Genomic DNA, 15816 nt, shown 5'->3' with positions numbered 1-15816 from the left:
GAGGACTATTCTTTTTTTGTTCCGCCCCCCTTCTCCCCCCCCCCCCAACCTTCTTTTTTTAGCCCTTCAGGTTGGAGTTAGAGAAGCACTTTCTAATGTTTCTCTTGGTTGGAATCAAAGAGGGTTTTCCTTTCTGTGAAGAAAGCTCATCTGTTTTAAAATTTTTGTGACAGCATAGAACCTGAAGAATCTGTGGGGTGGACTCCTTAGGTCTAACGTGGTTTGGCACAAATTCTTTAATAAATTGGATGCCCAGACTCCAAGGCCTATTTTCAGCTTTCTCTTTAATTATTATAATGATTAAGACTCCATTTGGTAGAGCCATTGATAGTAGAGCTTTCAAAAATAGAATTTTTTGAAGTAGAACTTTTATAAAAATCTATTTGCTGTTTAATAACTATATTTCTGGAGCGTTGTAAAATTTTAATATGTGTTTGGTAAATAATTTGAGAAAATACTTGTGGATGACAAAATGATCATAAAGAACATTGCATAGTATTATACAATAGAACATAATAAAATATAATATGTATTAATACATAAATATATGATATAGTATAATATTATTATAATGTAATATAATATTATTATAATATATTAATATAATATTATATAGTATTTTATAATAATATAATATAATTTGATATTATATAATATAACATATCATATATAATGATATAATGTAATATAATATTATATTTATAGTATAATATAATAATAAAGGTATAAAATATTATCATTATTATTATTATATACTAATATTTTATTAATATAATATTTTTAGGAACTAATCTTTTGATTTCTTGTTTACTTTGTTGGAACTCCTGCAAATTTCTGTAATATGTAGGAACATTTTCTATAATTATAATATTTTATCATGGGTATTTTGGTCCAAAAAGGAAAAAAATTATAAATCAAAATAGATTTTTGATGCATACTAAAAGTGTTTTTCCGAAGAAACTCCATTTTGGAACTTCTTCCAAGAAGCTGTTTTAGCTTTCTAGCAAAGCTAAAACACCTTCCTGATTTTTTTACCAAACACCTCTATTCTATCGAAAGTTCTTTTGGAGAGTCAGAAAGTACTTTCTCACCCACCAAAAGCTCTGTCAAATGGAGCCTAAAGTCTTGTCTGGTAAAGCTTTTGGTAAGCTAGAAACTACTTTCTGGTTCTCTAAAAGCACTTTTGGATGGTATAGTGATATTTGGTAAAAAATCAGAAAACTGTTTTTGCTTTGTCAAAAAACTGAAAATGCCTATTTGGAAAAAACTCTATTTTAGAGCTAATTCCCAAATGTCCTTTCTAGCTAATGTTGGAAAGGTATTTTGGTTTTAATAATTTTTTTATGATGACCAAATGCCCACTAATAAATTTCATGATTCCATCTTATTTTATATCATATAATATCATAATATATTATTGTACTATAAATATAATATAATAATAAATTTATAAACTATTATAATATTATATATTATTGTAGTAATAAATAATTATAATATAAGCATAATACAGCATATTATTACACTCATAATATTATATTATTATAATAAATGTCTCATTTCTGGGTCCAATGGAATTCATAGGTATAGGAAGAAGCCCCATCAAATAGAGATTTTTTCTTTCAACCATCTTTCGATTGTTAATACGAGATAGAAAGACTGCTACTACAAGCAGTATTACACCTTTGATCGTGAAATATCGATTGCTTGTTGAACCCTGCGAATCACGTGAAAGTAGGATACTCCAAATTCGAAGGTCAAAGAGTTTCATAGTAGTTATATTATGATAATATGATATATTATTATAATATACTATTAAAAGCATAACAAGATAATATATTAGATTATATTAGATTATATTATATTCTATTATATGATTATATTGTAATAATGTTATATTATTATAATATTAACGTAGAATATAATATAAAATCAAATAATTATATTATAATAATGAGATCTAATACAATAATATTTAATAATAATATAATATTATTATACTATAATCTATTATATTTAATTTATTATTAGATTAGATTCTAATCCATTATATTATATTACATTATTATTATATAATATTATATTATATCATAATTATAATAATATTTTATTACATTGTAGTAATATTGTACTATTAATGATGCATTATTATATCATATCATATCATATCATGTTATGTTATATTGTTATGCTATAATATTCAATATTACATTATACAATATTATAATAATATTATACAAAATAATATTATTTTAATATATAATAATATGTAATATTATATTATATTCTATTTTATTATGTAATGCTACGTAATATTTTTTATTATTATTTTATTATATCAAAATACTTTTTAATTTTGGTTATCAAATATATGTTAAAAGTTTCACGACGCTTTGGAAATATAGTTACCAAACAGCAAATAGCTTTTTATAAAAGCTCTACTTCTAAAAGTTTTAGAAGCTTTACTGTCAATAGCAATCCCAAATAGAGCCCAACAATCCCAACATGTTGGAGCAAGATGTGACTGATGTCACGAAAGCGAGCCATTTTATTTCTATCAATCCACAGCCGAGGCAACAGCATGGCTTCTAACGCTGACGGTTGAATTCTTTAATCTGGTTTCAGATGCAGACCAGTAAAATTGTTCATGATCAAGAAGAATTCCCTAGCTATCCTGTGATGCAGGACGGATGTAAGGGACGGAAGGCAGCGTGAAAGAGGAGAAGAAGAGGGGAAGAAGAAGAAAAGAGGAGAGGAGGAGGAAGAAGAAGAAGGCTAATTTTCTTGCATTAATTCATTAAACCCTAAACATGAGGATGGACCCATATATATAGGGTCACAAAATAACAAATAACCCCTACAAATAAAATAATTCCAAAAAGCTCCTAAAATGACAATATGCAAATAAACCCAAATAACAATATGCAAATAAACCCAATCAACATAAAATAAATCAATCTAAAATAAAATCAGGTGGCTGAATCGGCTGGGACCCGCTGAGCTGGCTGGATCCTGTGGCGACCGGCTGACCTGGCACTGGTGTCCGCACCAACTCTCCTCGGGTGGGAAGAAGTCGACCTCGACGAAAGCGGTTCGGTAAAGCCCCGGTAGTACTCCAACAAGTTCGGATCAATCGGCGGTATCTCCTCGCGCTGGATCCAAGTGTAGCCGGACCTTGGTCGTCCTCGCCAACAAACCAGGAAATGCTGGATGCCTCTATCACTGGTAAAAACTATTTGCTCGGCTAAAATAGAATCAATATACTCTTTTTGTGCTCGATGGAGGGTAAAAGGAAACGAAGATGGCATGGAATCAATAATAGGATAAACATCGGGCGCAGGAGAGTGTGCAGCAAAAGAGTCATCAGGGATTGCAACCAAATCTTTAATATTAAGAGTAAGGCTATGACCAAACTCAAATGGAAAGTCAATGGCATAGGCGTCAGTGCCATCCTTGTGCAACACCCTGAATGGTCCAATACTAAGAGACTGCAATTCCTTAAAACAGATCATTACGTAATCCCAAGTTTGAAATTCTTTTAGCATGAAAATCAGCTTGCATCTTATATTGAGCAGTACATGCATGAATGCCCTTATAGATTTTCTGATACAACTTATGAATGTGTTGTGTAAGTGCGTATGCAAGCTCAGAAATCCTAACATCAGTTTCGATGGGTTGTGCGAGGGCATATCCAACTACACTCATGGTAGACTGGTTAGACTCGCTATCTGACTGTGCAAGCAAGCTAGGTGTAGTGTGGGTGCATCCTAGGGTTTCAGGTTTGTCATCACACTCTTCCTCAATGTCCTGAATGTCATCGAGGTTTGGTTCATAGATTTGCTCCTCTAAGTCATCTATGTCACCTCCCTGCTCTTGCTGAGCAATAACGAAAAATTTGTTAGCACATTGGGAGGTAACGTGACCAAAATCTTGACATTTGTAACACTGAATTTTGGAATGGGGTTTGGGAGGCTCACCAAGGATTCCCTTGCTATTAGTGTTTCGGCCTGGGACACGGGCAGTAGGAGGGGGCCTATGAGTAGTGGACTCGACAGAAGGTTTGGACCCTAAGGAATTAAGACCCGTGGGAGTGCTCCGTGTGTCAGGGCGCTTTACAAATGTGGACTTAGTGTTCCATCGGTTAAGGAGATCGTCTTGGTAGTTCAGAGGCAGGTATTTTTCTTTAAGTCTCTCTTTCATCTCTACCCAATCAGTTATTTCATGTTGATGTCTCCTAGCTAATAGTTGTTCAGTGTTTTGCCAAAACAGCTTAGCTCGACCAAGGAGTTTCATTCTAGCGAATCGAACTTTTTTGTTCTCAGACAGATTGTACCACTCAAAGAAGTGGTCCATTTCGTGTAACCAATCGGAGAAGACTTTCGGGTCAAGACGACCGTCAAAAGTGGGGGCTTCCACCCTAATGCCTCTCATTACGTCTTCATCAGGGTCACGAAGATCTCTGGGTTCTACGTTATGTCGGTAACCTCTATCAATATTAGGAAAGGGACCTGGTCCTCTAGGGCGAGGGTAGGCATAATGGTGACCCGGAACAAACCTATTATCAAAATTGTCCTGCCGAACAGAGTCTTGTTGTTCTAGGAGTTGTTCTAGGGTGTCATCCCCTTCAAGACCTGGTAAATGGGAGGTACTAGTTTTCTTAAATTCAATAACCCTCTGAAGTGAAACCTCGATTGAATCAAGTCGGGTATTAACCTGGGTGGACATTGTGGTTAGGTCATGAATTTGGGCATTATTGTTTTGGATTTGAACGTTAGTGTCTTGGATAGCTTTTAATAGAGCTTCGATTTTGGAATCCATGCCTAATTGGGACTCAGGATGAGATGCGACACGACCACTATGTAGATGCATAAAATGAATGACAAAATGTATGATCCGACCAACTATAAAGGTTCCTAAGTAGACCTAATGCATGAAATGAATTCAAAATTGCAAAGTAGATGCTCAATATAATCGGAAGCTAACTCAAGCAATTGAAATTGGCTTTGAATTACGTAATAAATTCAGATAAGTAGTTGCAGTCAAATAGTACTAGTTTTCAGTGCGTTGCAGGGCTGCACAGAGCCTCAAAGAACTCCCAAAGCTTAGATAGCTCTACAATTAATAACAAAGATAGGCTACTACTAGGATTTTGGTGTTGTTTGGAATGGATGTGTTGAATTTTCAGGAAGCAATATCAATAGAGCACTTAAGAGTTAATTAATTCTAAATTTAGATAAACAAATAAAATTTGCAGTAAGGAAGAAACCTGACCTGGGTTGGGGCGACGATCAATTCTGGTTGGTGGGCTTGCGCAAGAAAGGGCCTGTTGAAATTGGGCCCAAAAGGCCTGCAGGTTAGGGGCCCGCAGCAGAGAAAGCAGGGTGGGCTTTGAGAGGGGTGTGCGGGTGGTTTGGGCCCGATGAGGAAGGAGGGTGGTAGGGTGCGTGGAGTCGGCCCGTGAAGGAAGAGGAGGGGGGGCGAAATGAGCCTGAGGTGGTGTGAAGAGGGTTTCAACATCCCATGATGAAATAAAAGAGGGAGGGAGTGGGGTGAGTGGGGGGAAGGCGGTGGAGTGGTGGTGGAGGCGGTGGTTTTGCGGCGTGCGATCAGAGGGGGGCAGCGGTGAAGCAAGGAGGGGAAGGAGGCAGCGGTGGTGGCAATCGAGCGGTTGCGGGAGCGGCGGGGACGGCGACGGCAAGGCGGCGCGGCTCGGTGGGGAGGGAGAAGATGGGGCTCAGGCGATGGCGGATCTCGGCGGCGGCAGGAGGCGGCACAGGCGGAGGCGGTGAAGGCGGAACGGCACGGGCGGAGGCGGCGAAGGCGGAGCGGCACGGGCGGAGGCGGCGAAGGCGGAGCGGCACGGGCGGAGGAGCTCGGGTGGGATGCTCGGTGGCGGTGTTCGTCGGCGGGACGATGGCGGCCACGGATGAAGGTGAAGCGGTGCTGCGGGGAGACGAAGGGGCACGGTGGAAGCGGCGATGGCGTAGCGACGCTGGAGGCACGGCGGACGCGGCGACGGATGAAGAAGATGACAGGTATTTTCCTTTTTTTCTCTCTTTTTTTTTATTTCTTTTCTTTTCTTTTTTTTCTTTTTTTTTTCTCAACAAGCACGTGCAGTCACGTGCGTTTTTTTTTTTTTTTTTTTAACCCGACCGAATTCGGGTTAGCGGGCGCACCCACTTCGGTAACCCGCTAATGGCCCGGCTTCGTCGTGGAAGTTTGGGGGGAAGAGGAAGGGTGCAGGTGGTTACCGGGTTTTGTGGCAACGCGCCGCGTGGGACGCGGAGTCGTCCGGCGAGGTCCTGCGGCTGGCAAGTGGCGATGAGGGCGGACACCAGCGCTCGGCTTCTCTCCTCAGATCCGGACGACGGGAGATGGCAACGGGGCTTTTCCCTTCTTTTCCTCAGAAGGCTTGGGAGTTCGGCTTCGGAAGAAGAAACGGGAACGACAGCAGAGGAGAGGGAACAGGGAATCTTCAGAAGACGCCCAAAACATTTTTTTTTTTTTTAATTTCAATGCTGCTTCCCTGTGATGTCTGTTTCGCTCGGGACAGCCACTGAGGGAAACTTGGCCGCACGGCTTCAGAAGAAGGGAACGGGCTCTTTCTCGGCTGAGGAAGAAGTCTGAGCCCTCGCGTGAGACCAATGCTACAGTAGCCAGAAAATTTTGAAACGTGGCTATGATAAACTGGATCGAGGCCTTGACAGCAGGGGCAAAGCCGGCCTGCTCTGATACCAGAGCTGATGCAGGACGGATGTAAGGGACGGAAGGCAGCGTGAAAGAGGAGAAGAAGAGGGGAAGAAGAAGAAAAGAGGAGAGGAGGAGGAAGAAGAAGAAGGCTAATTTTCTTGCATTAATTCATTAAACCCTAAACATGAGGATGGACCCATATATATAGGGTCACAAAATAACAAATAACCCCTACAAATAAAATAATTCCAAAAAGCTCCTAAAATGACAATATGCAAATAAACCCAAATGACAATATGCAAATAAACCCAATCAACATAAAATAAATCAATCTAAAATAAAATCAGGTGGCTGAATCGGCTGGGACCCGCTGAGCTGGCTGGATCCTGTGGCGACCGGCTGACCTGGCACTGGTGTCCGCACCATCCTGCTTCTGTGCATGCTTCATCATCCATCAGGAGCCAACCAAGCTATGCTCCGCATGGACATGCCAATTCCGGTTGTAGGAGCAGCATCTGCAATTCAGTGGACGATTGGTCGATTATTTTCGACAGGAAGGGTCGCTATGGAAAACTAAAACTTACATGAAAGATAATCAGGTGAACGATATTTTGAATTGATAACACCGCATCACCAATCTGAATTCTACGAGTACAAGACTTGGGGCCTATGGAAGGTAACAATGCATCCCCCGTGAAATATTGACAGTATGAGGGAACAATTGACTATGGCAAAGAAAACCATAAATTGAATATAGTCACTATGTGCTGCAAGCTAGTGCAGTGCGCTCATTGGATGGGTTCAGCAGGCTGCTGGCGGTGTGGAAGAGTGCCACTTCGTAATCCGAAACATCCAAGCCATGGTCTATGATGGGATGGCCTTTCAGGCTATGCATATCTACAGAGAGGCCAACAGGGCTGCAAACTGGGTGGCCTCATACGTGACCAATCACTCTGGAAACATCTTTAGGGTTGAGAAGGAGTGAGCTGTCTAGTGCACTCCAAGATATGCTGTATTTTAACTTTTTTTGATGTATTTATATTAAGATTGTATAAATCATCCATTTCAGCAAAAAAATAAAATAAAAATAGTCAGCATCACCGTTGTTACGAAGAAAAAAGATCTTTTATTGCCTCTAATATTTCTTTTAATTACATTCTGCAATATAAACTAATAAGAGTGTTTAGGAACAGAAGGGTTCAGCTTATTTTTCTGTCGGCCCACCACATCAAATAATCAAGGAACACGGCAAACAACATAATTGTGCGCTCTCATCAGTAGTATACATCTCAGCATAACCATTTGCAAGCCAAAACAATACTACAATGGGGAAGAGGAGTTCATCTGTACACCTGTCGTTGCCTAATCATGCTTGGATTGCTTCAATGTGTAACAATAGTTAATCTGAAAGCAAAAACCATTCACTAGAAATAAAAGTTCATTATCTGTTTTGGGCAAAAGGAGCTAGATTTCTGAAGAACATATGACTAACCTCTATTGGGAACAGCTTAGTGAGAAACACCAAGCCAAAACCTGCAGAACTTCGAAACATCTCCATATTTTTTAAAAATAAAAGAATAATTAACTCATGCCCTGTTAATGTATCATGTCAATATGTATGTACATATGTATGCATGTGCTTGTGTATACACAATACGTATAAAAAAATGTATAACATGTATGTATATATATGTATGTATGTATATATATACGTGCATACATATGCATGCATGCATATGTATGTATTGACGGATATATATATATATATATACATAGATATGCGTGTGCGCTATATGGGCCGCTTCAGCAGACCCACTATGAAAATTCCAAACAGGCCCAGTAAGTCAAACACCTTCCATGCCTAAATAGCCTCGAATCACGTGCGACCTGGCAGATTTCAAAAAATTAGGGTTTCCGACTCCCACACGACAGCCTCCCGCTTTTCCGACCCATTCGAAATGGCCAAAAATCCCTTATAAAATCGTCCCCGACTCTTCGATCTCAGTCGCAGCCCCATCCTTCTCCTCCTTAGAGCCCGTGCGCCGAGCCGAGAGGTGCGAAACCCTAAATCGCTTCTTCCTTCGATTCGCCGGCGGAGGAGGAGGAGGAACTTCGTCGCTTCGGAGATCCCAATCCGAGGTATTGCTCTCGACTCTCTGATCCAGGATTTTCAGTTTTGTCCTAGATCTGATACGGGTTCATCCGTACTTTCGTTTATTTCTTCGATTTCTAGGGGTTTTTATGTTTTCCTTTTCTGTATGCTAAGGTACCGGCTATTGACATGTGATTCATTTCCGTCTTTGATCAATCTGGTGTTATTTTCTGGATTAAGTTACTTTTTTTGTATTATTTTATCTTAAGATGGTCTTGGGCATTGTTATTTTAGATTCTGGTATCTGCTTTTTAGGAGCGTTTGGCTCTAGTGTGATGGTAGGGTTTGGGGTTTAGGGTTTTGGTTTCATAAGTTCTCTTTCTCCTTTCTGGGCATCATTCGTGCCCTTGGCAGTAAGAGTTCTGTCCTTTTAATTTTACCGTCGCCTTCCCTTTTTTTAGCGTTAAGATCCTGCGAATCACCAATGTGCCTTCTTTCTCCTTCTTTTTGCCTCACCATTTTATTTTAATAATAAAGTGGGTATTTTTATCCGAAACTGTCAAAGGCTCATGCAATAGAGGTCTTTTTTCCTGGACAAGGGAAATATCTTCTCCTGATTTTGTCATTTATATCATTGATTTCCGTCCTTGCGGATATTTCATATTGCTTGATTTTGGGAAAATTTCAATATGCTTTTGGTTGTGAAATTCCATATCACAGTTATAGAACATGAAAGTGGCCTACGAAAATTCCATGCTTTTGCTTGATTTTGTCATTTATGAATCTTTTTCAAGTAAGTTAGTAAAATATGATAAATGCTTCCAATAAGAATTATCAGTAGGTTTTCTGCAAATTAGATACCATGCATTTGAGTTTTGCTAATTTTAGTTTCCATAATCAGAGTTCCTGTATTATTTTGTAGTTTTGTGAAATGGCAATGGAGATTACCCAGATTTTGTTATCTGCCCAATCTCCCGATGGGCAGATTCGAACTGCTGCAGAGGAAAACCTCAAGCAGTTTCAGGAACAGAATCTTCCCCATTTCCTCCTTTCATTATCTGTTGAGCTCTCAAATGACCAAAAGCCTCCGGAATCTCGAAGGCTTGCTGGCATTATCCTTAAGAATTCCTTAGATGCAAAGGACTCAATTAGAAAAGAAGAACTTACTCAGCGATGGGTCAGTGTGATCTCTTCTATCAAAATCCAAATCAAGGAATCTTTATTAAGGACTCTTGGATCATCTGTACCGGAAGCACGGCACACCTCGTCGCAAGTGATTGCCAAGGTTGCTTCTATCGAGATCCCCAGGCGGGAATGGCAGGAACTCATCGGGCAGTTATTAAACAACATGACCCAGCAGCAGGCACCTGCTCCTCTGAAACAAGCAACCTTGGAGGCACTGGGGTATATCTGCGAGGAGGTATCTCCTCAGGACTTGGAGCAGGAACAAGTGAATGCTGTTCTAACTGCTGTTGTTCAGGGTATGAATCAGACAGAGCATAACTTTGAAGTCCGACTTGCTGCTGTCAGAGCACTGTACAATGCTCTTCAATTTGCTCAGACTAACTTTGAGAATGAGATGGAGAGGAATTTCATCATGAAAGTTGTCTGTGAGACCGCTGTATCTAAAGAGCTGGAGATCAGACAGGCAGCCTTTGAGTGCCTTGTTGCTATAGCCTCTATGTATTATGAGATTCTTGAGCCATACATGCAGGCATTGTTCACTTTGACCTCTAATGCTGTGAGTGGAGATGAGGAGCCTGTTGCTCTGCAAGCTGTTGAATTCTGGAGTTCTGTCTGTGATGAAGAGATTGAACTCCAAGACGAGTATGGCGGAGCTGATGAGGGGAACTCTTCTGTTCATTCTCATTTTATTGAAAAGGCTCTTCCTGTGTTAGTACCGATGCTGTTAGAAACACTGCTGAAGCAAGAGGAGGATCAGGACCAAGATGATGGTATCTGGAATCTGTCCATGGCTGGTGGGACGTGCCTTGGACTTGTTGCAAGGACCGTCGGGGATGCTGTTGTGCCCCTTGTGATGCCTTTTGTCGAGAGTAACATAACAAAGAGTGATTGGCGCAGCCGTGAGGCTGCCACTTTTGCATTTGGGTCTATTCTTGAAGGTCCATCCCTTGAAAAGCTCACACCACTGGTTCATGCTGGCCTGGATTTCTTGCTCAATGCAATGAAAGACCAAAATAGTCATGTCAAGGACACGACAGCCTGGACTCTTGGAAGGATTTTTGAAATATTGCATTCTACGAGTAGTGCTTACCCAGTAATAACTCCAGCAAACCTTCCTCGTATCATGTCTGTGTTGTTAGAAAGTATCAGAGATATCCCCAATGTGGCTGAGAAGGTTTGTGGAGCCATTTATTTTCTTGCCCAGGGTTATGAGGATTCAGGGGCAAATTTGTCAGTGTTCACACCTTTTCTTGGTGACATTATTTCAGCTCTCCTTTCTACAGCTGATCGTGCAGATACTAATAATTCTAGGCTTCGATCTTCTGCATATGAGACTTTGAATGAGATAGTTAGATCCACTAATATATCAGAAACTTCAAACATGATAGCCCATCTACTTCATGAAATTATGAACAGATTAAGCCGGACTCTAGAGCTCGAAATAGTGTCCTCAGATGACCGGGAAAGACAAAGTGATCTGCAAGCCCTGCTATGTGGTGTTATTCAAGTAATAGTTCAGAAGCTGAGTGGCTCGGATGAGACAAAATCCATAATTCTTCAGTCTGCTGATCAGATGATGATCTTGTTCCTTCGAGTCTTTGCTTGCCGCAGTTCTACTGTACATGAGGAAGCAATGCTTGCTATTGGGGCCCTTGCTTATGCTACCGGGCCGGAATTTGCCAAGTACATGCCTGAGTTCTATAAGTATCTAGAAATGGGCTTGCAAAATTTTGAGGAGTATCAAGTCTGCTCCATCTCAGTTGGGGTGGTTGGTGACATCTGCCGTGCCCTGGATGAAAGGGTTCTTCCCTTTTGTGATGGTATTATGAGTCAACTTCTTAAGGACCTCTCTAATTCCATGCTCCATCGATCTGTCAAGCCTCCTATATTCTCATGCTTTGGTGATATTGCCCTTGCAATTGGCGAGCATTTTGAGAAATATGTTCCCTATGCATTGCCAATGCTTGAAGGAGCTGCAGAGCTCTGTGCACATCTGGATGCTAGTGACGAGGATATGCTGGATTACGGGAATCAGCTTAGACGAGGCATTTTTGAGGCCTACTCTGGTATACTTCAGGGATTCAAGAATTCCAAGGCAGAGCTGATGATACCTTATGCAAACCATCTGTTGCAGTTCACTGAAGTAGTCTTCAGAGATATGAACAGGTATGCAGTGCTAAAACACAATTTTGTTTCGGGTTTCTATAATATGTAGCAATCATTTTGACTGTTTCTCAGGGATGAGGGAGTGACTAAAGCTGCAGTTGCTGCGATGGGTGATCTTGCTGATACACTCGGTCCAAACACAAAGGTCTTGTTCAAAGACTGCACTTTCTACATTGATTTCTTGGGGGAGTGCCTTCAGTCTGATGATGACCAGTTGAAGGAGACTGCAACTTGGACTAAAGGGATGATTGCGCGAGTGTTGGTTTCCTGAGGTGGAGCCTATTTTGCAGTAAGATGCTGGTCCATTTCCTGGTTATACTCAATACCATAGTCTTTCAGATCACAGAAGTCGTCTCAAGGTCTTAGGGTGTTGTTTTTTGATAGCTGTTCGGTTTTTTTGGACCTTATAGAGTGGCAATGTTTTGCCACTTAAAAGGGTTAATAGTGATGGCTGTGGTTCTTGAGTGTGTTGTTTAACTATTGCATCCACTACTTTGTGGCGATCAGTCATTTGGAATGTAGTAGCTGTCCAATTCATTGGATACAAACCATGTATCATTTGTTAGTAAAGATTTTGATTTCGTTCTTCTAGGATCAAATATTTTTGTGGCATACAAATTACAGTAGATACCTGGGTTCCTACTGAAAGCAAGGAATGCATGTGCCTTTCAAATTACATGTAAATCTTATGATTGACTATTTGCCTTTTCGTTTCATCTTGCAATATTTAAGTAACCCCAAACCCAATACTCAGCTGTTTACTTGGAGATGAATCAGAAAAGTCATCAGGGTTATACGAAAACCTACACTTGCAGGATTAGCCGTTGGAGACTTGATGCTGGGGTGCTCTATAGCAGGTGGGCTTTTGACAGAGGTGTACTTGTCATTGATAATCCAAAACACAAAGTTAAATCAATGGTTGATATTGCAAGATCTAGGAAAGGATTTTCTGCTCTTTATGTTCAATTCTATAAAATCTAATGAACAAATCGTCTCTTTTCTACTTAAAACATTGAAGGATGGTGAATTATTTTCAAATGTTAATCCTCAAAAAAATTTCAGAACATGCTGCACCAGCCATGGTTGACAGGGAGGACTGAAATATTGGTTTTCCTGCCAGAACAAGTAATAAAAAAAAATCTCACATTATGAGTCTCCTTAAATCGCGAAGACAGGTGCGCAAATAACAGACTCGGAAATTAAAATGTCGCAGTGCAGGCGGGTCCTCACTAGTGAGTTATCAAAGCACCGTTTGCTGGCTGGAAAGCCAATGGTCCGGTGGCGCGAAGCAATCACCTATTGTCGATGGCTCCAAGGGTGGTGGGGGACTCACGTGAGAGCACAACTAATGATTAGAAAAACTCGTTTTGGAGAGAGTGGAAAATTACAGGAAACTGGGCAATTTTTTATTACATTCTGTTCTTTTATAGTCTAAAAAAATGTAGCCAAATTTGTTTGTTGTGTCTACGTGCCGGTACCATGCTCGTCTCGCACACAGGGTCCCTAGTTTGAACCTGCGCTCCGTCAATTGTTTTTTTTTTGACGGTTCTTATTTTTCTATTTTTCATAGAAAGACGCCATTTTTTTTTACTCTCTTTTTTCTTTTTCTAAAACGGAGGTATCATACATAACATGTACGGATACATAAAAAAAAAATCAAAAAGTAATACATTACGAAAAGTTTTAAGCAACTCCGCCTCGTCCACCCATAGATGGTCCCTAGAGTAGTTGGCAACAAAGGAAGCCATCCAATCCGCGGTCCCATTGGCCTCCCTGAACACATGTCTCGCTTGAATCACCAACCCGTCATAAATCATAGCTCGAATGTCTCTCAGTAGTGGGTGGTAATCGCCAATCCCACCCGATGCCTGTAAGATCACCCAATGACGGTCGCAGAGTCGCCCTCCAGGAGGACCTCTTGCCCCAGTAAAGCACGCCAAACATAGCTCAATCCCGACCAAGCCATTCTCAACTTCGTTGCTGACACCGAGGTATCGAACAAGTGGCAGCCTCCAGCCACAATCATCCTAGAATCTAGACACCCGACAACGAAGCCCGCACCTCCACACCTGCCACTCTGCAAGATGCATCCATCGAAATTGACCTTGAGGAAACTCGAAGGTGGACGCTTCCAGGTGAAAAACACCATACGAGGCGCTCTACAAGCAGTTATAGATCTCCAGATGTTCCGAGCTGTCAAAGGTCTATCCGATCAGATCGTCTGAGAGGCCTCCACTGCCAGCATCCGCGCCCTCTCCACTGTCGCCCTGAGTGTGGGGCTCCTCTCGCCAAAGGTCCATGTATTCCTCGCTAACCAGATCTAATAGGCAATATAGGTCGCCTGCACTACCTCCGGTCTGGACTGCAAGGCCGTCGCTAAGCATTGAAGAACCTGAAGAAAGGCCGCCATGTGGTGCCATAAGTCCATGGGAAACTTGCCATCATCCAGATCATCCTAGCTTGGTGGCATTGGAAGATAGCATGGTCCAACGACTCATCAGTCTGACACCTCGGGCACTGAGGTGGATACCCATCCCCCTCTCGCACAGCAGCAATCTCATCAGTAGCCTGCTCCAGACAACCTTCCAGAGGAATAAGGCTACTCTGGGGTGCAGCCCAAATCGTTAGATCCAGCCGAGATCCACCCCCAATTGCCCTCCACCCTGGACAGCACGACAAACGTCAGCCATCCTAACTCTAGCCCTGCAGGACGAGCTCCACACCGTGACGTCGAGGCAAAGGTGCCCCGGAGCTGAGAGCGTCTGAATCCGCTCCACATGTGGCTCCCCAAACAACTGATCGATCCGGCGAGTATCCCAGCCCGCACCGCCCGGGAGAAGAAGGTCGCACATCCGGAGTCCCTCCATGACCTCAACACTGACTAGGGTCGGCCAACGCAGCAGCGGGAGCTCCTCCACCCAACATCCCCCATCACATCCACCCTCTGACCATCACCGATCAACCACCTGCATCTCGATAGGACCAAAGGCATGTACCTACAGATCTTGCGCCCAACTGGTGGCACCCTCCGACCCTCTGGTGGGATCCCACTACTCCCAACAGGGCCATATCGGGCGACCATCAACTGACTCCAAACAGACTGTGGCTCCAAGATAACCCTAGCAGCATGCCGAGCAATCAATGCCCCCCTTCTGATCAGTAGAGACTAGATACCCAGCCCCCCCGCCTTAGTCGGTTGGTATACCGACTCCCAGTCCACCAGATGAACCCCCCGGCCACCACTCTGCGACCCCCAGATAAAGCTCCGCTCAAGCCTCTTAATCCTCATCAACACCGTCTTGGAGACAACGGTGTTCGACATCAAGTAGACAGGCATGGAGAAAAGTACAGAACTAACCAGGGTCACCCTCCCCATCATGGAGAGCGATGCCGCTCTCCAATCCTCCAATCTCTGCTGCACCCGGTGCACCACATCTTGACAGTTCGAGATACGCAACCTCCTAGTAATCGAAAATCCCAAATAGGTCCACGGCCCATCCTGCTCCCTCATGCCCAGAATCCCCCTAATCTTCTGTCGCATCTGCACCGCAGTCCTTGGCTGAAAGCAACTGTTGATTTTTGGAGGTTCACCCTCTAACCCGAAGCCCGACAGTTGTCCTCCAAAATCCTCCAAAGAACAATAGCATCCCCATACCAAGCTCTAGCCAGTAGAAGGCAATCAT

The 15816-nt window shown here is 42.1% G+C and overlaps 1 protein-coding gene across 1 annotated transcript; it reads left to right on the top strand.

The window, feature by feature from the left end:
* The first annotated feature begins 8596 nt into the window (after positions 1-8596).
* On the top strand, positions 8597-12732 carry LOC103706750 (importin subunit beta-1-like). The gene is made up of 3 exons (XM_026804522.2): positions 8597-8829; positions 9705-12133; positions 12206-12732. The coding sequence occupies exons 2-3, from the start codon at positions 9714-9716 to the stop codon at positions 12402-12404; spliced, it is 2619 nt and encodes an 872-aa protein (XP_026660323.2). The 5' UTR covers positions 8597-8829; positions 9705-9713; the 3' UTR covers positions 12405-12732.
* The last annotated feature ends 3084 nt before the right edge of the window (positions 12733-15816 follow it).

The sequence above is a fragment of the Phoenix dactylifera genome, chromosome 13, assembly GCF_009389715.1.
Source record: "Phoenix dactylifera cultivar Barhee BC4 chromosome 13, palm_55x_up_171113_PBpolish2nd_filt_p, whole genome shotgun sequence".
NCBI lineage: Eukaryota > Viridiplantae > Streptophyta > Magnoliopsida > Arecales > Arecaceae > Phoenix > Phoenix dactylifera.
Note: the sequence above shows the minus strand (reverse complement) of the source record. Positions and strands in the feature narration are given on the sequence as shown.